Consider the following 26508-nt stretch of genomic DNA (forward strand, 5'->3'; position numbering starts at 1 on the left):
ACTGAATTCAAAATTCAAACAGTTGTTGCATCTGCACAGGAGTTCAGAGAAATTTAGTTCTCAAGAAATAATTGAAAATTGTGCATATTTTATTATGATTAAAACATCCACACTACACAAGTAGTCACATTAACTAACAGCAAAACTACACAGAAAAGTGCTGCAGTTGCTCCAAACGTAATGCCCGGTTGGATGAGATGATTATGACCTTTATTACTGAATTATTAGAGGTCGAGTGCGTTTTATCGAAAGACAACAGTACCTGTAGTCTGTACCTCAAGTACCTATTCATTAGACGAGCACAATTAAAATCATAATAAATAATCATTAGTGTTCCTGACATGTAGAGAGCAGCGATTCCTGTAAACAACACTGTGTTAAATAAAAAAGAAAAAGAAAAAATCCCAAACAGGAGCTGGCAGGTAAAACGTGGTGTTCTTTAGCTGTGGGTCCAGAGGCCAGTGAGTGTGTGTGTGTGGTTGTGGCTCTGAGACACACGCACATAAATGCCACCACCTCTGCTTCACTTTATTCACACTCACGGTGTATTTCTAACACTATACCCAGGAGTTGTTTTTAGCATTCAGTGCATTTGGGTTTAACCACAGTTCTGGACAACAACAGCTAAAACAGAAGTCACATGATCAGTTACCAGTATGTCATATTTCAGATATGAATATTCAGCCAGTGTCGCAGATTTCTTGTATTAGCTTCATTTGCGCTTAATCTTCAGAAGCTGCTTCTAATGCCCAAAGTATCTCAAGCATAGTCAGTCAAACACCAACAGCCGCTGCTTTCCTGTCCGGTCATAATGCTGCCCGACAGCGGAGGCAGACAGAGAATCCACACAGCACTTCCAAATGAACAAAATGCTAGTCAGTGCAGAAAACACCTCCACTAATTCAACAACAGGTACTTACATTAATATATATATATATATATGCAATAATTGCATACTGACCTAGAATGATCTGGCTGATCAAGATGTTGCAATCTGGTATTTAATACACAAGCTGAAACAAAATTGTCTTCCCGTATCTTGGTTTTACATTGTGATGTCGTATCCGTGAAGAAGTTTTGACGCAATCCTTAAAAGTCTACAAAGGGAAATCTTGATCCAGAATTCGGATCCAGATTGCCTCCAAAAATTTAATGGAGTCTTCCAAGGACTAACACCTATGTGTGGTGAAAATTTGTTAAAAATCCGTTAAGTAATTTTGATGTAATCCTCAAAATCTGACAATGTGAACTGTATAAATTGAAATCCTGATCCAGAATCCGGAACCAGATCACCTCCAAAATTTAATGGTGTCTTCCATGCCCTCATATCTATCTGTGGTACAAATTTTGACGCAATCTTTCAAAGCTTATATAATGAGAAATCTTGATCCAGAATCCAGATCCGGATCTGGATCACTGCCTAAATTTAATGGAGTCTTCCATGGCCTAATATCTATCTGTGGTGCAAATTTGGTGAGAATCTGTTAAGTAGTTTTGACGTAATCCTTAAAATCTAACAAAGTGAAGCAGACAAATTGAAATCCTGATCCATAATGCAGATCAGGATCACCTACAAAATTTAACGGAGTCTTTCATGCACTAATATCTATCTGTGGTGAAAATTTGGCGAGATCAATAAAAGTCCTGGGGGCAGAAACCTCTTTTTGTGTTGTTCGTGCTTCTGTAGTGTTGCACCTATTTGGTGCATCCCTTTGTTAACATTTTTCTTTTTTTTCTTTTCAATTTGGAAGACTTCTTTTTAATGCAACGACCCATTGTTGAACTGATGCAGGTGTTATTTGTATGTTTTTGTCTACATTTGCTCTTGTTGTCTAAATCCTCCAGCAACCAAGCTATTTTAGCAACTAAAATGATGGAATGGGGTCATTTATTGACCTTGTTGTATTTTATACTTTTTTTAATGGCTCTATTTGTGTTTATCATACCTATACTACCATGTTGGTCTGTGACATATATTCTGAGGTGTTATAATATAATTAATTATTGCTTTTATATAATAAAATCAATGCATGTAAGTAAACAAACAAACAAACAAAAAACATCTCTTTCCATCTTCATAAATGACCCTACATAGCTATTTTTCTGTCTTCACCAGTGAAACAATTTATTAAAAATATCACAATGGCACATATGAATACAGTAGTGTTCAGAATAACAGTAGTGCTATGTGACTAAAAAGATTAATCCAGGTTTTGAGTATATTTCTTATTGTTACATGGGAAACAAGGTACCAGTAGATTCAGTAGATTCTCATAAATCCAACAAGACCAAGCATTCATGATATGCACACTCTTAAGGCTATGAAACTGGGCTATTAGTAAAAAAGTAGAAAAGGGGGTGTTCACAATAATAGTAGCATCTGCTGTTGACGCTACAAACTCAAAACTATCATGTTCAAACTGCTTTTTTAGCAATCCTGTGAATTACTAAACTAGTATTTAGTTGTATAACCACAGTTTTGCATGATTTCTTCACATCTGCAAGGCATTCATTTTGTTGGTTTGGAACCAAGATTTTGCTCATTTACTAGTGTGCTTGGGGTCATTGTCTTGTTGAAACACCCATTTCAAGGGCATGTCCTCTTCAGCATAAGGCAACATGACCTCTTCAAGTATTTTGACATATCCAAATTGATCTATGATACCTGGTATGCGATATATAGGTTCAACACCATAGTAGGAGAAACATGCCCATATCATGATGCTTGCACCACCATGCTTCACTGTCTTCACTGTGAACTGTGGCTTGAATTCAGAGTTTGGGGGTCGTCTCACAAACTGTCTGCGGCCCTTGGACCCAAAAAGAACAATTTTACTCTCATCAGGCTACAAAATATTTCTCCATTTCTCTTTAGGCCAGTTGAAGTGTTCTTTGGCAAATTGTAACCTCTTCTGCACATGTCTTTTATTTAACAGAGGGACTTTGCGGGGGATTCTTGCAAATAAATTAGCTTCACACAGGCGTCTTCTAACTGTCACAGCACTTACAGGTAACTCCAGACTCTCTTTGATCATCCTGGAGCTGATCAATAGGTGAGCCTTTGCCATTCTGGTTATTCTTCTATCCATTTTGATGGTTCATGATGATGATGATCCATTTTGTTTTCTGTTTTCTGTCTTCTTCTACGCGTCTGTTTTTTTTGTCCATTTTAAAACATTGGAGATCATTGTAGATGAACAGCCTATAATTTTTTGCACCTGCATATAAATTTTGCCCTCTCCAATCAGCTTTTTAATCAAACTACGCTGTTCTTCTGAACAATGTCTTGAACATCCCATTTTCCTCAGGCTTTCAAAGAGAAAAGCATGTTCAACAGGTGCTGGCTTCATCCTTAAATAGGGGACACCTGATTCACACCTGTTTGTGCCACAAAATTGACAAACTCACTGACTGAATGCCACACTACTATTATTGTGAACACCCCCTTTTCTACTTGGTCTTGTTGGATTTGTGAGAATCTACTGAATCTACTGGTACCTTGTTTCCCAAGTAACAATAAGAAGTATACTCAAAACCTGGATTAATCTTTTTAGTCACATAGCACTGCTATTATTCTGAACACTACTGTATTTGACCCCACTTACGCGCTTGAAGGTTCATGTGGAAGTGTTGTGGCTTCACCATAGTTTTCAGTAGTACAATGCCATTATCTAGTGCAAATCTCACCAGATTATTAACAACCCACGTATGAAAATTCATGCTCACTTAAAAAGACCCCACCTCCCCACCCCCCACACAAAATAATACTCAATAGAGATAATCAGGTAACAAGTGCTGCAATATACAATGAATGAAGAAAGGAGTTGAAGACAAGTATAACAGCAAAAACAAATCAAAATTCAAACAAACGTTCCAAAGCATATACAGATATTTGTGCACTTTTGCAAGTTAAACAGCAACCTTTTTTTTTTTTGTTTGCAGCTAGAGTCATATTAAAACATCATTAACAATGAAGCTTCTGAGTTCTCTACTCACTTTTGAAACTGAGGTCATACTGAAGAAATGCTTCTTACTTAAAAAAAATACAAATAGTTGAAAAAGAATCACTATCATCCTACATAATGCTGTCAAATATGGAAAAAAAATCTTTTTTGACAGAGTTATTAATTTTTGAAAATTCATTCAATGTTAAAGATAGGGATTTTTCCAAAATTCCAGGATTTTTCCTGTCTTTGCCCTTTGACCTATCACCTTGAAAATTGAATCAGTTCTTGCCTATTAGGATATAAATCTTAAATAAAAATTTCACAACAATATATGAAAAATTGTGGGCTCCAGGCAGTTCACAATCAAACAAACAAACAAACAAACAAACAAACAAACAGACAAAACAACACCACCACCACCAACAACAAAAAAACAAGGGCGAAAACATAACCTCCTCCAACTTTGTTGGTGGAGGTAATCACACCCAGGATTACTGTCAGGATTACCACAAACATACCAATGATAACATAAGTTGTTTGCCTTATTTCCTTAGGACTATAAGGGTGTTGTGGATTTTTAACTCCCAGTTTAGCTGCTCTCACAAAAATTACTTCTCACATGTGAAGCAACCATGAGCAAGTAGAGCACTCAGAGGCTGGATTGTCTGGAGATGTGGGAAAAAGTGAACTTGTCCTACAGTAAATCTGAAAGAACAGCGTCACAGAGAAAGCATGTAGTACCTGAAGGTGACCACATGGGGGCAGAATAAGACAGGATGTGATGACGGAGCGCCGGACTTGTCAGCGTATAAACTGAAGACAGGTAGTGTTTCTACGTCACAAATATCTTAGAAACTCTCAGTAGAGTATTCCCACATGCATGCATACAGTTTAGAAGAGCATGGTTGAAAAAGTTGCCTTCCTGCTGCTGCTGAAGAAGAAGAAGAAGAAGAATTAGAAGAAGAAGAAGAGGAGGAAGAGCGGCACCTGGGCATTTTATCTCCATTAACAGGATACTGGCTGTATTAGTCACACAGTCTAGTCAGAGACATCTCTTTTATATTCTGTCAAGCGTCTACAGATTACCGTGACAGCGATGCTTGGACTCGTAAGCAGGTTCAGACGAAGAAAGAGGAAAATGTTGCAGTTCTTCTTCTTTAAGGCTCCACTGTTGCTGACTTTGTTCTCGTGTTGACCCTGACCTTTGACCTCCCACTAGCACTGCCAGGATTCCCCAAGTGGCATCTTGGGAACTTGGATGCGCATCTCTAGGGGGCATTCTTTTGGGTGATCCCTTCTGTAGGTAACCGTCTTTTCGTTGGCGGTAGGGATGAATGACAGATCCTGAGAAGTGACAGAAACGTGCAGGCGATTACAACCATGTGAATGCATGAATAAGCTGTCCACTGTAGTATCAGCAGCTTTAACCCTCATCACACCACGTCATGAAACAAACATACTAATCTGTATGCCTGGGGTCCATGCGGATCCCACCAAAACTTCTTGTTTTTTTCTTGTTTTTGTTAATACTATTAGCATACTTTTATTTATGCCATTCATGCAGGTTTTCATAACATAACTAGATATGGTCACGTTGCAATTATTTTGAAAAACAACATTTGAGTATGTAGCTGATAAAAAAAAAAGAAGAGTTCATTTTGAAAGACTTTTGATAATATTTTTCTCTTTTTTTTTAACATGACTTTTCCATACAAAATATAGCGCAATGCTAAAATATGCTGAGCAAAGACAGATGGACGGACAGACGAAAGGACGTAAAGCCTTCACAATACCCAATGGCCATATTTGATGGTCTAGGGTAAAAATTAGTACCAACTCCTACTCCCTGATCAGAATCAGAATCAGCATCAAATTTATTGGAAAGTAAGTTTGCACATACAAGCAATTTGATCTGTTGCCATTGGTATATAAACAATAAGAAAATAAAATAAAAATACTTCTGTAAGAAGTAAAAAAGTCAAATAGGCTATAGTTACTGTTAAATAAATACAACATGATGGAATGGGACAGTGCAAAAACAGGTGATTGGAGTACAGATGTACAGTACCTTTCAGTGCAGGGATGACCAATCTGTACTTTATGGATGCAAATAACCTAAATAAAAACTGATCTGACAGTTCAGTAGTTAATGACAAATCGACACTAATGCTGCGTTTACACATAACGACGACAAATCACTAATGCCAAGAAGTATACATTCTTGGCTGCTGATCATGCATGTGATGATTTGAGGCAGAGGTGTCAGATGTTCTCAGGAACTTCTGCAACCTGTTACCATGCATTACAATTAATGACACGTGTTGCTGGCGAATTATCAGGAACCATTACACAAGTTCAAGAATAATGTTCTGCGCAATAGTGCGGAACAGTCCATCGTTATGTGTTCTGTCACACTGTGAATGAGGTGAACTGTCTCCGCACACACACACACACACACACACACACACACACACACACACACACACACACACACACACACACACACACACACACACACACACACCCATATTCATCCATCAGCTGCTGAACAATTCAGATCGCTCCAGTTTGCTCCTCAAAATCCACAGCAGAAGAATTTTGTGATTGCATGCTTAGTTGGGCTCTGTGCCATGGAGTGGTGCAGAAAGGAGGAGGAGACAGAGAGCCAGCTATGTGGCTCCACGCGGCTCTCGTCTCGTGCATTTTCCCAAACATCAGGCACAGCAGCAGCAGGTGGAACACCTGCAGGAGCGAACTGAGGAGCACTGGACACAAGACTTTTAGCCGACTTGGCGTCACTGTCCTTCTTCTGCATACTGTAGCCATGAAACTGAATGTGGTGGAGCAGGGTTTAATTGTGCACACGTCAGAGAAGAACGCTGTCACTCTTTATTAAGGATCACCACTAATCAAGATGGATCAACATGCTCAGTTGCAACCTCTACGACATGAGGTGAAATGAGGGTGATACGTGACATTCTTGGAAGATTTTTTTTGACTGCCAAAAACATGCTCCACGAAAATCACAACTATCACGCACCAACACGCACTACTAAGAAAAATATTCAAATGCGTTCAGTCAGGAAAGTTAAGAATGTCAGGAATGTGCCAAAAATGAAGCAAATATGACATTCATAACGCATCCTGCCTATGTGTAAACACAGCATTAGCTCAAAATTTTGCTGTGGAGTCTGACCAGATACCATTATATCAAACTGGGGTCCAAGTGGACCCCATAAGAAAAATTATTGAGCCCACAGTAGTTAATCAAACTGGATCAAAAAGTAAAATTGAAGATAAATATACCCTTGTAGTTTGCTTGGACCCCAGGAGTACTGATTAGGGTGATGGTGGATTTTCTGATTAGAGGAGGAAATGGTTGTTACAGTGTATGATTTGTTCTAGAGAGATTTTGGACTCTAACCTTTCCAGTGCAGTGATAGCCTCTGTTCTCAGCGGCGCCCCCTGGAGACCAACTTTTCTTTTTTTGTAGCAGCAGCCTGGACACGGCCACCATCACCAGCCCACACAGCACCGTCAGAGCGCACACGCTCAAGAAGGTACCGACCAGTCGGCCGTGACTAGGACACTCTGTGGACACACACACACACACACACGCACACAAGTCAGCAGGTTGCTGGTATATTAAATGGAACTAAAACCTTTATCTTGATGTCGGGCACAAAAAGTGTGGAAAAACTATTGGGGGGTGTGTCTGAACACACATTGCCCATTAGGCTGCAGGAAATACCAGCACAAAGCCGAGTGCTGGGCACAAAGGGGTTGGATTTATGGTGTTCATTAGGCATAGACGTGTTGTAGCTGGGCAACTCCATGAAACTGTCACATCTGTTACCGTGTTCAGTGGCCCTGATGTGACCTTGCTGTCTCAGGGAATTATAGTTTATCCATTATTTCTTCATCCTACTGGGAATAAGAAGTCTCTGGAATGGCTGGATCACAGCAGGACGATTGAAAGCGGTAAAGGACATGGCAGTCTCATGGAATTATCCAGGTCCTACATGATATCAACTGACAGGCGCGGCACCTGTCCCCTTTAAGCCAGAGCGCTCCATGTGTACAGGGCTGCAGCTTCGAGGAAGCAGAAAGTTAACGGATGAGCGCCAACCTGTCAGATGGCACTACAGACAGCAGCCGCCAAAGCTCCTTGAGGTGAAGCAGGAATGTGAAGTCCATAAATGTTTACTTTTATTTTGTTTAAAAGTTGTTCAAAGTCACTTTTGTTACCTCCACCAATAAGGTAACGGGTTCACTGGTGGTTGTTTATTTGTCTGTTACAAATTAAATTAAATTTTGGAGATGATCTGGATCCGGATTCTGGAACAAGATTTCACTTTATATAGGCTTTGAAGGATTACGTCAAAACTACTTCACAGATTCTCACCAAATTTGCACAACAGACAGATATTAGGGCATGAAAGACTCCACTGACTTTTGGAGGTGATCCCGATCCAGATTGGTGGATATTAGAAATCTCAGATTGCTCTTGTTTTGAATTTGATTTTGGATTCACGATCCAGAAGAACTTTTAAGCATTCAGGAACATTTAATAAAAAATGTTAATAATGAAACTTCAATCACCTTTTGTGAGCAGATTGATAATGTTCTCGGAAATAATTTAGGTCATTTTTGAGTCGATCCATGACCTACATTCTGGATCTGGGATTCCCAAGAATGTTACAGATATATCAACATTCAGTTCAAATTTATGAATGGATCTTGATGAAATTTGATGCTTGATGATAAATGCAAGTTACAGTGGGTGTGGGTGGGGATTTGTACTCTCTGAGTCCCTTCTTGTTGTTATGGCATACACTCATCAGCCACTTTATTAGGTACACCTGCTCAAACATTTAGGCATCTAGACGTGGTGAAGAAAGGGGGTTTAAGTGACTTTGAACGTGGCATGGTTATTGGTGCCAGACAGGCTGGTGTTTCCAGCATCTTGTTGAATCTATGCCATGAAGAATTAAGGCAGTTCTGAAGGCAAAAGGGGGTCAAACTCGGTACTAGCAAGGTGTACCTAATAAAGTGGCCGATGAGTGTATAATATTTACTGTGCTCCACTAACGTTCACATTTTACACACTGGTGGCACACTTGAATGTATGTTGCTAAATATGTAAACTGTAGCTGTAGAAATGCTTGAAATTATTTAAATAATGGAAAAAAAAACAATTTGGTACCACTGTTATTGTTTTGTACATAACTGACGAGTTGTCTGTATTGTGACAAAACAGATTTTTGCACAACAGTTAGCCTTTTCTGTCTTTCAGGTGTCCGTTGTGCACAGCTGGTCCACAAAGGGACCTGTCATTACATGCATATGATACTCACAGGAAAATGTGCCTGTTGCCATGGCTAAGCAAAAGCTGATTGGATGACAAACCTGTCTTGTCCAATCCTCTGCTAGTCAAATTACAGAGAAGTACTTTAAGATTTAAAACCATCCCACAAGTGATGTCATCCAGAAGTGTGGAAGTTATATGTTTGAGCCCAGGGGGTGGTGGTGGTGGTGGTGGGGGGGGGATGTTATCATGTTCTTTCAGTGAATTTTATACAATTTCATACACAATTGCAGCATCATAAAATGCCATATTTATCCTGGCAATATTACAATTTTGTAAAGAGGCAGTGATTGGAAAACGTCAGAAAAATAACCGACAGGGCATTGCCCCCCCCCCCCGCCCACTTTCATTTTACGTGCTTAATCAAGTGGTGCCATTTTATTTTAAAACATATATAAACTTGTACATGTGACTTCATTTTAACTGCTGTGTGTGATTACCATAACTATAATTCATAACACCATTTGGTATTAATTTGTACGCAGGCACCTGATAAAAACTTGTCCGCAGCACCACCCCTCACAAAAATCTGGCTACGCCCCTACTAAATTAAAACACTGTCAAAGATTAAAAACATCTCTCAAGTCTAAAAAGAACGTCTGCACAATCACACACAAACAAACAATAACATGCAACTGATGCCAAATGCAGGTGCCAGTGTGTGATGCTGTTCACACAAATGCACACAAACACACAGCCAGTGGTGCTGTGTGGAGCGGCTGCAGTAGATCTGTGCGTGTGTGTGTGTGTGTGTGTGTGTGGTGGAGGGCATATGTGTATGATGGGCTCAACACTCGACACAAAGGGCCCAAAGAGCTCTTTGACATTTTCGAAACAGGGTTACCATGGAGACCTGGCTCCTGCTGCACCCGGGAGGAGTGGGTGTGAGCAGGAAGAGAGTGTCCCTTTGGGTGGAGAGGGGGTGAAGGATCCAGGGGACATAGGTTGGACGCACAAAGAACAGTGCTGTTCCAGAACTGAAAAGGTGGGGGTGAACTTTTAAGACTTGGATGTGCCATAACGTGTGTGTATCCGACCTACAGTAAGCAGCGTGTGAAACCGCTCCATAGTGTGGGGACATATGAAAATAAAACTGAATCAGAGGGGAAATGTAAAAATATAACATAATACTAATAATACTCTCGAGCATTGTCTTCTTTATAATTTGCAGTTGTTAAATTAGTATCCCAATGCAGACTATACATACACTCAACAAAAATATAAACGCAACACTTTTGGTTTTGCTCCCATTTTGTATGAGATGAAGTCAAAGATCTAAAACTTTTTCCACATACACAATATCACCATTTCTCTCAAATATTGTTCACAAACCAGTCTAAATCTGTGATAGTGAGCACTTCTCCTTTGCTGAGATAATCCATCCCACCTCACAGGTGTGCCATATCAAGATGCTGATTAGACACCATGATTAGTGCACAAGTGTGCCTTAGACTGCCCACAATAAAAGGCCACTCTGAAAGATGCAGTTTTATCACACAGCACAATGCCACAGATGTCGCAAGATTTGAGGGAGCGTGCAATTGGCATGCTGACAGCAGGAATGTCAACCAGAGCTGTTGCTCGTGTATTGAATGTTCATTTCTCTACCATAAGCCGTCTCCAAAGGTGTTTCAGAGAATTTGGCAGTACATCCAACCAGCCTCACAACCGCAGACCACGTGTAACCACACCAGCCCAGGACCTCCACATCCAGCATGTTCACCTCCAAGATCGTCTGAGACCAGCCACTCGGACAGCTGCTGGAACAATCGGTTTGCATAACCAAAGAATTTCTGCACAAACTGTCAGAAACCGTCTCAGGAAAGCTCATCTGCATGCTCGCCGTCCTCATCGGGGTCTCGACCTGACTCCAGTTCGTCGTCGTAACCGATTTGAGTGGGCAAATGCTCACATTCACTGCCGTTTGGCACGTTGGTGAGGTGTTCTCTTCACGGATGATGCGAAGGAGATGTGTTGCACTGCATGAGGCAAATGGTGGTCACACCAGATACTGACTGGTATCCCCCCCCAATAAAACAAAACTGCACCTTTCAGAGTGGCCTTTTATTGTGGGCAGTCTAAGGCACACCTGTGCACTAATCATGGTGTCTAATCAGGATCTTGGTATGGCACACCTGTGAGGTAGGATGGATTATCTCAGCAAAGGAGAAGTGCTCACTATCACAGATGTCGACTGGTTTGTGAACAATATTTGAGGGAAATGGTGATATTGTGTATGTGGAAAAAGTTTTAGATCTTTGAGTTCATCTCATACAAAATGGGAGCAAAACCAAAAGTGTTGCGTTTATATTTTTGTTGAGTATATTATATTTATTGTTATTTACATTAATTATTAAGATCCTGTTGTCTTATGTACAATTTGTACATGTCCAATTAAGCCCCTCTATTTTGTCATGTGATCATTTCACAAGGACCACAATGGAAATAAGCGTTTATTGTGTTATCAGTGTATCATTGATACATTCACCTCTATATTGATGTTACAGAATAAACTCAATCAATCAATCAATCATAAACAATATTTTATTTATGTTTTAACGGTGTCTGCAGGAGGGCATGCATGTATGATGCATATGCATGCTGATGTCTGTGAGATGTCTTGTAAATCACTCCAGAGGTGTTATCAGGTTACAAAAACAGCTTTTTTTAGTTTTAGGAGTGTTTATTTATCACTTGCTTTTGTATAATATATGAGAAATGTGTTATATTTAGCCAGAAACAAAGCGGTTTTGGAGCCCCAGAGAGACCAGCCAGTGACGTCACAGTGCCGCTTTACTCTGATTGGCTGTCCCCCCCCCCCCCCCAGATTTGCATGATTCATAGCATAAAAATAGCAACAGAATGTGCCTTTTTGACCTCTTAAAATAGGTCAAGGTTAGACATCTTTGAACTTGTCCAAGGTCTGTGTCCCAAGAATGGTCCCTGTGAATTTGAAGACTCCGGCCTGGACTTATGTTGAGCAAAGACAGACGGACAGACAAATGGACAGACAAACGCAAAGCTTTCACAATACCAGATGGCCATATTTTGATGGCCATTGGGTAATAAAGCTGTATGACTCACAACCTGCAGGGTGCACACGTGCTGCAGGTGAAGCCACCTGGATTTCTGTTTGTGTGGATTTGTGCACCTGGTGTTGTACTGATGTGAAGCTGAGTCCGTCCAAACTCAGAGTTCGCCTGAAACCTGTAGAGACAGCTGTCCTTAGTGACATACACACACTGAATCCTTACGTCCCCTTGTAGTCCTGCAGACAGAAAGAGAGGGAGAGTTGAAGTGAGGTGTGACACTCAATGAGTGAGTCCATCCCCTCTACATGGCTAAGATGATAACACTAAAACAATAAATGCTGTCATTTTGTATAACTCCAACATAAAAGGGGCTATAATGAGGACAAACTGGTCAATATCTGGTAAAGTTTGATACAAAAGATGATTTGAAAAAGAAACTTTGTTTTGCTTAAGTAATACCCCATAGATCCGCCTGCCATTATTGAGGTCACTAGACAGAGGTCTTTGACAATGCCGATATCTTTGCAGGAGAACAAAGATCCAAGTGTTTAGGGTCTTGGTGTTTCCTACTGTATGATTGTGAGATGTGGACGCCAACCAGCGACCTGAGGTGTCTTTGGTACTATGTCTATTTGGCGCCTCCTTGGGTATCACTTGCATTGTCAGGGGGTGTCAACTACAACGTTTTTGCCACGTTCCTCTGTGCCTGTGTTTCAGATGCCTTGGTGTTGATGGTTCCAGAGGCTGGAGAACGTCCAGGCTTCAACTGGCCATGGCAGATAGATGGTTACTTTCAAGAATTGAAGACGGACTAGTTGGATGGTAAGTGTTGTTATATATATATATATATATATACGAGGTCTGTCCATAAAGTATAGGTCCTTTTTATTTTTTTCAAAAACTATATGGATTTCATTCATATGTTTTTACGTCAGACATGCTTGAACCCTCGTGCGCATGCGTGAGTTTTTCCACGCCTGTCGGTGACGTCATTCGCCTGTGAGCACTCCTTGTGGGAGGAGTCGTCCAGCCCCTCGTCGGAATTCCTTTGTCTGAGAAGTTGCTGAGAGACTGGCGCTTTGTTTGATCAAAATTTTTTCTAAACCTGTGAGACACATCGAAGTGGACATGGTTCGAAAAATTAAGCTGGTTTTCAGTGAAAATTTTAACGGCTGATGAGAGATTTTGAGGTGACACTGTGGCTTTAAGGACTTCCCACAGTGCGAGACGTCGCGCTGCGCTCTCAGGCGGCGTCATCAGCCTGTTTCAAGCTGAAAACCTCCACATTTCAGGCTCTATTGATCCAGGACGTCGTGAGAGAACAGAGAAGTTTCAGAAGAAGTCGGTTTCAGCATTTTATCTGGATATTCCACTGTTAATGGAGATTTTTTTAATGAAAGACGTGCGGACGGGTCCGCGCGTCGGCTCGCAGCCACCGCGACGCTCCACCACAGGAAAAACACCTCTGTTGGAAGCCTTAAGGACAAGTTGGAACATGTCCAGCTGTTAAACCATTTCTCATATACTCACTCCACTGAAAGCCATCAAAAGCCGCCTGGATTTTACAAATGGTTATCAACACGGAGGTGTTTTTCCTGTGCCGCTGCACCGCGCCGGCTGCGTCCCGACGCGCGGACCCGTCCGCACGTCTTTCATTAAAAAAATCTCCTTTAACAGTGGAATATCCGGATAAAATGCTGAAACCGACTTCTTCTGAAACTTCTCTGTTCTCTCACGTCCTGGATCAATAGAGCCTGAAATGTGGAGGTTTTCAGCTTGAAACAGGCTGATGACGCCGCCTGAGAGCGCAGCGCGACGTCTCGCACCGTGGGAAGTCCTTAAAGCGACAGTGTCACCTCAAAATCTCTCATCAGCCGTTAAAATTTTCACTGAAAACCAGCTTAATTTTTCGAACCGTGTCCACATTGATGTGTCTCACAGGTTTAGAAAAAAATTTGATCAAACAAAGCGCCAGTCTCTCAGCAACTTCTCAGACAAAGGAATTCCGACGAGGGGCTGGACGACTCCTCCCACAAGAAGTGCTCACAGGCGAATGACGTCACCGACAGGCGTGGAAAAACTCATGCATGCGCACGAGGGTTCATGCATGTCTGACGTTAAAACATATGAATGAAATCCATATAGTTTTTGAAAAAAATAAAAAGGACCTATACTTTATGGACAGACCTCGTATATATATATATATATACACACACACAATGGTTTGCAAAAGTATTCAGCATCTTCAAATACAAAAAGTAAATTAGGCTATTCAAAATAGACTCAAACTGAAAGTAAATCTTTACAACTTGATATAAATTAATTAAAAATATAAAAGCCAAGATGATGGGTTGCATAAGTAATGGGCCCCTTTAGTATAATACCCGTAAATAATCAGTTTAATTGCCAGTTTTCTTCAAATACATCAGGGGATGGATACATGAACATTTCCAAGTCACTGAATATGTCTTGAACTATTTACATCAGTTACAAAGAAATACAAACAGTATGGCACTCTCTGGTAAATCTGTGTGGAGTAGGCAGTTCTCAAAAACTGAGTGACTGTGCAAGAAGGAGAATAGTGAGGAAAGCCACCAAGAGACCAAGACAACCCAGAAGAAGTTATAGGCTTCTGTGGCTTTGACTGAAGAAATTGTGCATAATGCATGTTTTGCATTTTGTATCCCCAGTTACACATCTTCATGATGAAGTGGTATAGAGGAGGGTTTTCTTTCACCAAACATTAAATCTAGGCTTGCATCTCAGATGTATATATATATATATATATATATATATATATATATATATATATATATATATATGGTTGGGTAGGATTACTTTGAAAGAATATATGTAGATTACATGTATGTATGTACATACATTTGGATTACTTGTAATCTGATTACTTTTGTATTATATTTCAACCCAACCCTGTATATATATATATATATATATATATATATATATATATATATATATATATATATATATATATATATATATATATATATATATATATGTGTGTGTGTTCCTAATATTTTGGCATATAGTTGAGACTGCTTTAGCTATGTACACATGAATTTTAATAAAAACATGAATTTTAACAAATTTGTACCCCTCCATAGAATAAAACATTTAAATTCTGTACCCGATGCATCATCTGTGTAGTCCACCAGTGTGGCACAGGTTTGATTGCAGCGTCCCACCTCCCCTTGTGTGAGCCCGTGAGACAGCTGACAGTCCACACACTTCCTGAGAGAGAAGAAGAGTGAAGTTTGAGCATCACACCATCGCCTCCCATCAGGCTTTGCACTCAATACGTACCAGTATGATTGACAGCTGCTTTGGCAGACAGGGCATCTCTCACAGAAGCGTCCGGAGTATCGCTCGTCATCACACACACACTCGCCACACACACATCTGCCCTGCCCACTGCACACCACGCCGTCAGGTGATTGGCAGCTTGCCGTGGAGACTCGGCATCCGCAGGTCGCGCCTGTCCAGCTGCCGTCACACACGCACTTGCCTGACACACACACCCCCCGACCTGAGGGGAACACACAGCGAACAGGTGAGACAGCCGCACCAGTGTGTAAACCGGTGAGTGTTTGTGCGTGAAGGCACGTGTGCGACTCATTCGCCATTACCGCCACACAGCAGTCCGCCTTCATAGGAGCAGGAAAAGTTGTCCATCTCGCAATATATTCCGTAAACATTTCCCAGCTTGCTTTGCTCACACACGCACTTGTCACAGTCACACACTCCTCGTCCAGAGCAGTCCACGTCAGCGCCAGCAGCTCTGCAGCTCGACTCCTTAAGCAGTCCGCGCGCTTTTGTCTGCTCCTCATCCGTACGCTCTGCTGTCCCGCCGCACCCTGACTGGCTGCTGTCATGGCACTGTCCTGTCTGACCGCAGCTGCAGCGGCATTTAGAGTGGATCCTGACAGTGGTGGATTCATTATAACCCACAGGGCGAATCATCACTGTGACATCTTCAGCATCATCATCGTCATCGTCAGGACAAGAGTGCAGGCCGATGGTGATATTGAAGGAGACCTGCGAAGAAGAAAACACAATTATTGCAGTGAGTCTGCAGAGTCCTCTGCTCTTACAGGCTTCAAGTCATTTGGGAACGTCTACAGCATTGCAACCAAAATTTAAAATGTGAGAACTATAAGATTCATCATTGATGGCGATTGACATTGGAGGGTTTATTGTTTTCACTTGCATGTGTGTGTGTGTGTGTGTATGAGTGACCATTGACAAAATATCTCCAAAACTATTTGAGAAATTTTAATCATGTTTTGCACATTAGTTCCACATAAGTTCCATCCAAGGATGAAAGCCATTAAGTTTCCAGGTTCAGGGGTCAAAGGTCCAGTACAAGGTCAAATTTTTGGCCTAATTGAAATAAATTGTGGGAATGTTTTTTTTTTAAGTAAGGCTTGTAAGTCATAAGTCAGAGGCTCGTGGTTACTATTAGACAGGAGCTGTTGTGGTGTGTGGAGCTGGTCTGGCTCCTGTTTTGTTTTTCTCCCCACCTTCCTGTGTTTCCCTGATCAGCACCAGCACCTGTGTCTGCAGCACTCCTACATCAAATTAGCAGCGCCTACTTAAGCCTCGGCTGAACACAAGGACGCTGCTAGATAATTCCGTTTCATGGAGTGATAATACTGTCCTCTAGTTATACTTTGTGTCTTTTTGAAGGAATTCTTAACCTGTCATCACCCCCCCCCCTTTATCCTTCTAATTTTGTGTTTGTTTTTGTGCAGTCCACAGCCAGCACCAGTACCACTGGCCCATTGGCACTATATAAATGAAAATAAATTGAAATTAAATTGAAGATCCCACAGTTGACAGTGCATGTCAGAGCACAAACCAAGCATGAAGTCAAAGGAATTGTCTGTAGACCTCAGAGACAGGATTGTCTCAAGGAACAAATCTAGGGAAGGGTACAGAAACATTTCTGCTGCTTTGAAGGTCCAAATGAGCACAGTGGCCTCCATCATCTGTAAATGGAAGAAGTTGGGATCCACTAGGACTCTTCTTACAGCTGGCTGAGTGATTGGGGGAGAAGGGCCTTAGTCAGGGAGGTGACCAAGAACCCGATGGTCACTCTGTCAGAGCTTCAGCATTTGTCTGTGGAGAGAGAAGAACCTTCCACAAGGACAATCACCTCTGCAGCAATCCACCAATCAGGCCTGTATGGCAGAGTAGCCAGACAGAAGCCACTCCTTAGTAAAAGGCACATGGCAGTCTGCTTGGAGTTTGCCAAAAGGCACCTGAGGAACTCTCAGACCATGAAAAACAAAATTCTCTGGTCTGATGAGACAAAGATTGAACTCTTTGGCATGAATATCAGGTGTCATGTTTGGAGGAAACCAAGCACCATCCCTACAGTGAAGCATGGTGGCAGCATCATGCTGTGGGGATGTTTTTCAGCAGCAGGAACTGGGAGACTAGCCAGGATTGAGGGAAAGATGAATGCAGCAATGTACAGAGACATCCTGGATGAAAATCTGCTCCAGAGTGCTCTTGACCTCAGACTGGGGTGACGGTTCATCTTTCAGCAGGACAATGACCCTACACAGACAGGATATCAAAGGAGTGACTTCAGGACAACTCTGTGAATGTCCTTGAGTGGCTCAAGCAGAGTTCAGACCTGAATCCGATTGAACATCTCTGGAGAGATCTGAAAATGGCTGTGTACCGACGCTCCCCATCGAACGTGATGGAGACTGAGAAGTGCCGCAAAGAGGAATAGACAAAACTGTCCAAAGATAGGTGCACCAAGCTTGTGGCATCATATTCAAGAAGACGTGTATTGCTTCATCAACGTGCATCAACAAAGTATTGAGCAAAGGGTGTGAATTTTTATGTCCATATGATTCTTAGTTTTTTTTAATACATTTGCAAAAAAAAAAAACAAAAAAAAAACCAACTTTTTCATGTTGTTATTATGGGGTGTTGTAAGTAGAATTTTGAGGGGAAGATGAATTTCCTCCATTTTGAAATAAGGCTGTAACATAATAAAATGTGAAAAAAGTGAAGTGCTATGAATACTTTCTGGATGCGCTGTATGCAGGGCTTTAAAAATATACCATTGCGTTTGATTTTCACTTTGAGAGACCTTCATCAGAATCACAATCAGAATACTTTATTAATCCAAGGGGGAAAGTGGATTTTTTTTTGTACTCTGCGCAAAATAGCAAACAAAATAGAAATTTTAACTATGAGTTAAAGGATGAGCCCATTAAACTTTCAGGTTTAAGGATTCAAGGTCAAGGTCACAGACCAAGGTCAAATTTTTGGCCCAATTGAAATAAATAGCGGGAATTGATTGACTGCTGTCAGTCATACTGGTACTCAAGCTTTGATTGTTTCTCTTGGCTAAATGGGAACGGGGTTACTATCAGACATGGACAGGAAGTTATATGTGATCTTACAATATGCAGCTGTTAATCTGACCTTGGGTGACCTTGAACATATTCAAAGTCAGACCCAGGTTGCTGTAAGAAAACAGAATATACTTTGTTACATTCTTGCATGAGTGTTTCCAGTCAGTTACTGAAAGTGTTATCATTGAACTCAGTAGGTGGAGAAAATGTGCACTCATTTGATTTTTATCAGCAGTGTGGTAATTTCAGGTACTTTCCATAATTCACCCTTAAATCTGGCAGTGGATTAAGCGGTTAAATTGAAGTCCCTTTGCACAATAAAGTAAATATAGAATAGCGAATAGCCACCTTTGTGGTGGACAAGTTTAAGAACTCCACAATATTGTGAAAGAAATATTGCCTGAACATTTTTAAAAAGTGTGTTTCTGTTTAAATGCTATTGCATTTGAAAGTGTTTGGAAAAACTCCCATATATTTTGAATTAGTAAGAAAAAGAGGTTTCAGCACATCTAAATTGTTTATGGGAATATTTTGGTCTTTTCTTTTTTGTAGAAAAGTGGAACAGTTATTAGAGGAGATGTTCTATTTCTAAATATATCTGTTTGGACAAAAAGTTACATTCAGGCCGGCAGCATAGGGAATTATTCCAGAACAAAAAGGTCTTAGAATCACATGAAAATATTTTCTTATTAAATACAGTATAAAAATCCACCCAAATCGGATTATTTGACAAATCTGCAGCAGTCAGTGGAGTAAAGCTGTGGATTTGTGTTGAATAATGCAACCCCCAAAAATCTCCAGTGGCACCTCTTGGAACTAATAATTCAAAGATTTACATGGTTAATTGTAACACGTATTAATAAGGAGGATGTATTTGCCGGGCTTACGTGCGCTGGATTTGCATGTTTACCGTCTGGTTAGGCTGCACCCCGGAGCAACTTTGGCCTTTAGTCGTGGAGCCGTCAGGACACAAAGGCGATATCGACACCCAGAATCTGTTGACTGCCTTGTCCTCCACGGCCACGGACACCGCCACATCCGACAACAGCCTCTGGGCACAGACAGGGGGCACAAAGATGTTCAGTGTGATAAAAAAAAAAAACCCCACTTGAAATCCTGGCAAACTGTGTTTAAACTGCAGGAGAAATGAGATAAAAGAGAGCGTAAAAGACACAGACTGGATTTATGCTGAAAACAGAGAGGCAAAGGAGAACAGAGACTAATTAAAGTTGTCACATGTCACCAGAAAGCCCACGTTGTCTTCTTTTCTTTGTGATATATGGGATTTGGAGTGTGGGGGGGGGGGGGGGGGGGGGTATGGGAAAAGAGCAAATGAGGTGGGCCCAAAAATAGCATCCCTCTGTACATCCGTGATGAGAACACATGGTTTCCGTGGCGATCTGATAGCTATTATAATGCCAGCTTCTGTTGAGGTTCTGCTGCATGTGTGTGTGTGTGTGTGTGTGTGTGTGTACGTGCATCCATGCACATTTGTGTACCCCCACACGCACATTCTGTAGCCTCCCGAAACAAACAATGGAGCACTGTGTCTGAGGCTGGATTATAGCTGAGACTGCGACCAACTGAACAAACGCCTCATCTCACACACACACACACACACACACACACACACACACACACACACACACACACACACACACACACACACACACACACACACACACACACACACACACACACACACACACACACACACACACACACACGGGTAACCCCTCCTTAACCCCATGTCCTCATTGGTGTTTTTGTGTTACATTAGGTCTTCAGTGAAAAAAAACAACAACCGCCCACTATCTGTTTCCCAACTCTGAGAATTTAGAAATGCTACTTGTCCTTATGTCTTCATTCAGGGCTGCTGTTGGCCATTTGGGTGCCCTATGCAGATATTTAGTTCCCCCTCCAGCACACAGTGCATGATGCATGTGGCGGCATCTGTCTTCATTTTTCTGAATTCTGCACAAATAACATATATGCTAAGTTCAATTTTTTTTTTGTTTACAACCTTAATCACAATAAAACAATGTGAGCAGTCCAGAATCTCTATGCACCTTTGACAATTGTGTTCTATGAGAAAAACTTGTTGAAAAAAGAAATCCATGCACTGTGAATTAATTTGGCAACTTTATGGATTTTTTCCCCCACAATTACATGGTGACCCCCCCCCCCCCCGCCAAACCCCCCCCCAAAAAACAAAACAAACAAACAAACAACCCCCCCCCCCCGCCGAAAAGACAGAACCCATAAAAATTGTAATAAAACCTACAAAAACTTCAGTCTGTGTACAATCATTCCCCAAAGTTTAATTTATCTTGGTCGCCTTGCATAAAAAGTCATGTTCTTTCAAAATGATGCTCCAAATGGTATGATTTGTTGGTGAAACAGGCCTCCAGGCAAAATGTATTTTCTTTGGGTGACCAAGATATGTTGATGAAGACTGTTGTTTCAATCCAAATGTCAAGAAATTTGCTGGACCTTTGTCAGACTTACTACAATTTTTTTTTTTTTTTTTTTTTGGAAGGGGCGGGGGGAGAGTCACCCTGTATTTTACAGATCGTTCCTATCTTTGAAAAAATACCTTTTTTTATGAGCAATTTGTGAATTTTTAAGTTCTGGTACAACTACTGAATTGATTCTTATGCATTCTTTCCTAAAGAAATTCTTCAAAATACAATTTCTCACAAACAAATCAATTGACAAAGGTGAGAAGCTTACTCAGAGGTTTGATTGGTAACAATATCTTAATATGATTAGGGTTGTTATATGGTTGTTAGGGTTGTAATCTGTGGTGCTGCCCCTGTGTGGGCGGGGGGGTGGGGGGTTGTGGTTATGGTTATGGTTAAAAATAGTGAACTAAACTTGACCGTGTCACGAAAATGTGACGCATTTCGTGATGGAATCATGAAAAAAAGCATGAGACTGGGCTGGTCCCGCTCATCCCTAAGATCCTCTGTAATGTGGTGACTCAATTATTTAATCTCTCTCGTTGTTGATAGTGTTTTACATCCTAATAAAGTCTATTACAAGTTAATAACATTTAGGGATCTAACAAAGCGAGAGCAGTTTTCACTGTGTTAAAAGAGGAAGAGAATAGAGACAGTGTCCTACCTTGTATGTGTCCACTACCAGGTCTATTAGGTTTGAGGCTTGGAAGACGCCAATCTTTCCCAGGTAGGAACCAGGCAAGAAACTCACCAACTCCTGTAGAATGCAGCAAGATGATGTAAATGTTTCAATACTTTTAAAAACATCCTCCAGCTATAACTGTCAAAAATAAATGATTTTGGCAAAACCAGAGAGAAACTTCTCATGATTCGTTTGGCTCGTCATTCATGTCACAGGTTTGCTCTAAACAAAAGATGGTTGAATTGCGGAATATGCTGTCAACCTTAAGACAGACACCACATAGTAAAAGTAAGTCCCTTCGGCTGCTCCCTTGTTTGCAGTTGGGGTCGCCACAGCAAATCCAAGGTGGATCTGCATGTTGAATTGGCACAAGTTTTACGCCGGATGCCCTTCCTGATGCAACTCCACATTACATGGAGAAATGTGGCAGGGCTGGGATTTGAACCCGGAACCTTCTGAACTGAAACCAAGCGCATTAACCACTTGGCCACCACCCCTGCTAAGACAGACACCACATAATATTGCTAAAAAATGTTCTGATTGCAAATAAACACCCCATATCATCATATCTGAGTCACTGTTGAATTCTGAATAACAAGCATTCTTGAGTTATGGCTTATAGTTTATGCAAATTAAAATAAGATAAACTTTCTTGATCCCACAGTGGGGAAAATCACTTGTTTCAGCAGCAAGAATCGTACATTAGTAAAGAAAAGAAAAATATTTATGTAAAACAAAGGTGCAATGTTTGCTGCTGGGTGCATAAATAGTACTAATGTGAATAGATTACATGCAAAATAGAATCTATGTTTTTATGGTAAAATTACTGCACAGGATAAATTGTACAGTTGTGGATGTAATAAAGCACAAAAGGTGGCAGAAGACGTAGTTATTCGTACAAAATCAGCAGGTGGTACCAGTGCTAAAAACATTTTAGGTATTATACAGTCTGACTGCAGTTACAATAAATGACCTGCGTTCTGTTTTGCACCAAGGCTGCAGCAATCTACTACTGAAGGAGCTGTTTAAGGATCCAACAGTCTCATGTAAGGGGTGAGAGGGGTTGTCCATAATTGATGTCAGTTTAGCTAACATCCTCCTCTCACCTACCACCTCTATGGGGTCCAGAGTACATTCCAGGACAGAGCCAACCTTTCTGACTAATCTGTTGAATCAGAGTAGCACCTTAATTAATATATTTGTATATGTTGTCCTATTTGTGTTGTCAGAACATTCCTCCATTCTGAATATGAAGTCTAATGTCACAAATGATTGAGTAATGACAAAAAATTATTATTATATTAATACATCCACCAAACAATCTCCGACTCCAGCCAGCTTATCTACTCCTCGGGAGATACCTGTAGTATAAATATCAAGCATTTACCTTTTTTTTTTTTTTTGGTTTGTTTGTTATTATGTTCACACACAAAAACAAAACAAAACAAAAATCACTTCATCTTCATTAATTATATGAAGACACACACACACACACACACACACACACACACACACACACACACACACACACACACACACACACACACACACACACACACACACACACACACACACACACACACACACACACACACAAATATGTAAAATTTATTTAAAAAATAATCCTAAAATCCTTGAATCAGTAGCTAAGATGTTACTGAGATGTTGGTGGTGCTGGTCATGGGGGGTGCACTGCCATGGATTTTTGGGCCCCATGAAGAAAATCTTACTGGGCCACCCCCCCATGTTATTTTGTCAGTATTAATTGTATTAGGGGCTTCTTTGGGCCTCTAGAATCCTTCTCCTTATTCTCCCCTTTTTGGCACCCCTTGGGTGGGGGTTGGGGTGGGGGGATCATCTCGATTGATGTACAAAATACGAGGTCTGTCCGTAAAGTATCGTACCTTTTTATTTTTTTCAAAAACTATATGGATTTCATTCATATGTTTTTACGTCAGACATGCTTGAACCCTCGTGCGCATGCGTGAGTTTTTCCACGCCTGTCAGTGACGTCATACGCCTGTGAGCACGCCTTGTGGAAGGAGTGGTCCCGCCCCCTCGTCGGATTTTCATTGTCTGGAAATGGCGGAATGAAAAGGACTTTTTTTTCCATCAGAATTTTTTCAGAAGCTGTTAGAGACTGGCACCTGGAAACCATTCGAAAAATTTATCTGGCTTTCAGTGAAAATTTTACGGGCTTCACAGAGAATAAGGACTTTAACTACAGGTTTAAGGACCCCTTTAAAGGACGGTCGGTGCGCCGCGCTACGAGCTGTGACGATGCGGCACAAACCACTGGATCATTTCTAAGCTGATGGCTCTGTGGATACGAGACCGTCGTGTGCTCTTTCTCTGGTTATCACAAGACCTGGACATCAGCCATTTTCTGGCAGATTTCACTTTTAACAAGAGATTTTGTCATGGAAAGCCGCTCGGAGGCTTCGCGCGTCACGACCGATTCGCTGATGAAGCGAGACAAAGGAACACCTCCGTTTCGGAGTGTTAGAGGACAAGTTGGGACATGTCCAGCTCTCCACAAGTTCTTTTATACTCACTCGACTGGTAAGCACTGAAAGCCGAGATAGACATGTCCCAACTTGTCCTCTAACACGCCGAAACGGAGGTCTTCCTTTGTCTCGCTTCATCAGCGAATCGGTCGTGACGCGCGAAGCCTCCGTGCGGCTTTCCATGACAAAATCTCTTGTTAAAAGTGAAATCTGCCGGAAAATGGCTGATGTCCAGGTCTTGTGATAACCAGAGAAAGAGCACACGACGGTCTCGTATCCACAGAGCCATCAGCTTAGAAATGATCCAGTGGGTTGTGCTGCATCGTCGCAGCTCATAGCGCGGCGCACTGACCGTCCTTTAAAGGGGTCCTTAAACCTGTAGTTAAAGTCCTTATTCTCTGTGAAGCCCGTAAAATTTTCACTGAAAGCCAGATAAATTTTTCGAATGGTTTCCAGGTGCCAGTCTCTAACAGCTTCTGAAAAAATTCTGATGGAAAAAAAAGTCCTTTTCATTCCGCCATTTCCAGACAATGAAAATCCAACGAGGGGGCGGGACCACTCCTTCCACAAGGCGTGCTCACAGGCGAATGACGTCACCGACAGGCATGGAAAAACTCATGCATGCGCACGAGGGTTCAAGCATGTCTGACGTAAAAACATATGAATGAAATCCATATAGTTTTTAAAAAAAATAAAAAGGTACGATACTTTACGGACAGACCTCGTATATCCATGAAACAGCCCTAAAATACAACAAGTTCATCTACTCCCCATTGGGCATCTGTAGAGTAAATATGAAGTTGCTACCATATGTTGTGAATGAGTTATTATTTTCAAGTGACTCAATCACTTTATCATCATAAGAACTGCAGGTGTTTGCTGACATAGCTTGAGCTACACTCTCATTCCTCAAAACTGTGCTTGGCAATGCACTTTGTGCTTTCAGAGTTTGCCCTGCATATGTGCTGCTGTGTTCCCGTGTTGGACAGATTACCTCGTACCACCGGTACTGCTGCTTCTCCACGGCAAAGATGGAGTAGATGCTGTTTTCGAGCAGCTTGTCAGACAGCTGGTTCAAACTGGGATGGTCCTAAGACAACAAAAACAAGCAGCAAACTAAAAATATGTTGAGCGTTTGTTTTCATTCCTGAACTGTTTTGGTCATACAGTGTGATTTTACACTTCATCTTAAATGTATGACCAGACCACATCGCTGGCAAATTCACATATTTGCTGTTTCTTGCCCGTATACAACCCCTGGCAAAAATTATGGAATCACTGGCCTCGGAGGATGTTCATTCAGTTGTTTAGTTTTGTAGGAAAAAAGCAGATCACAGACATGACACAAAACTAAAGTCATTTCAAATGGCAACTTTCTGGCTTTAAGAAACACTATAAGAAATCAGGAAAAAAAATTGTGGCAGTCAGTAACGGTTACTTTTTTAGACCAAGCAGAGGGAAAAAAATATGGACTCACTCAATTCTGAGGAATAAATTATGGAATCACCCTGTAAATTTTCATCCCCAAAACTAACACCTGCATCAAATCCGATCTGCTCGTTAGTCTGCATCTAAAAAGGAGTGAACACACCTTGGAGAGCTGTTGCACCAAGTGGACTGACATGACTCATGGCTCCAACACGAGAGATGTCAATTGAAACAAAGGAGAGGATTATCAAACTCTTAAAAGAGGGTAAATCATCACGCAATGTTGCAAAATGGGGACTTCTGCTCCTACTGGCAATTAGGATGGGTTAAATGCAGTAGACACATTTCATTGTGCAGGAAACATGTTCTTTTGTGCATATGACAATAAAATTCTTCTGAATCCTTTGAATCCTTTGAAAAGTTGTTGGTTGTTCACAGTCAGCTGTGTCTAAACTCTGGACCAAATACAAATAACATGGGAAGGTTGTTAAAGGCAAACATACTGGTAGACCAAGGAAAACATCAAAGCGTCAAGACAGAAAACTTAAAGCAATATGTCTCAAAAATCGAAAATGCACAACAAAACAAATGAGGAACGAATGGGAGGAAACTGGAGTCAACGTCTGTAACCGAACTGTAAGAAACCGCCTAAAGGAAATGGGATTTACATACAGAAAAGCTAAA

The 26508-nt window shown here is 41.1% G+C and overlaps 1 protein-coding gene across 1 annotated transcript in view; it reads right to left on the bottom strand.

Annotated features, from left to right (window-relative positions):
* Positions 1–4949: 4949 nt before the first annotated feature.
* itgb8 (integrin, beta 8) overlaps positions 4950–26508 on the bottom strand; it is a 34990-nt gene continuing 13431 nt past the window's right edge. Inside the window, exons 8-16 of the mRNA XM_034160985.1 lie at positions 25391–25486; positions 21872–21964; positions 19656–19796; positions 15995–16403; positions 15672–15894; positions 15496–15599; positions 12467–12583; positions 7372–7538; positions 4950–5291 (exon numbers count right to left, since the gene is read on the bottom strand). Coding sequence (XP_034016876.1) covers positions 5163–5291; positions 7372–7538; positions 12467–12583; positions 15496–15599; positions 15672–15894; positions 15995–16403; positions 19656–19796; positions 21872–21964; positions 25391–25486 — 1479 coding nt within the window. The 3' untranslated portion in view covers positions 4950–5162. The remainder of the gene's footprint in view (positions 5292–7371; positions 7539–12466; positions 12584–15495; positions 15600–15671; positions 15895–15994; positions 16404–19655; positions 19797–21871; positions 21965–25390; positions 25487–26508) is intronic.

Source organism: Thalassophryne amazonica, chromosome 20 (genome assembly GCF_902500255.1).
Source record: "Thalassophryne amazonica chromosome 20, fThaAma1.1, whole genome shotgun sequence".
NCBI classification, from domain to species: Eukaryota; Metazoa; Chordata; class Actinopteri; order Batrachoidiformes; family Batrachoididae; genus Thalassophryne; species Thalassophryne amazonica.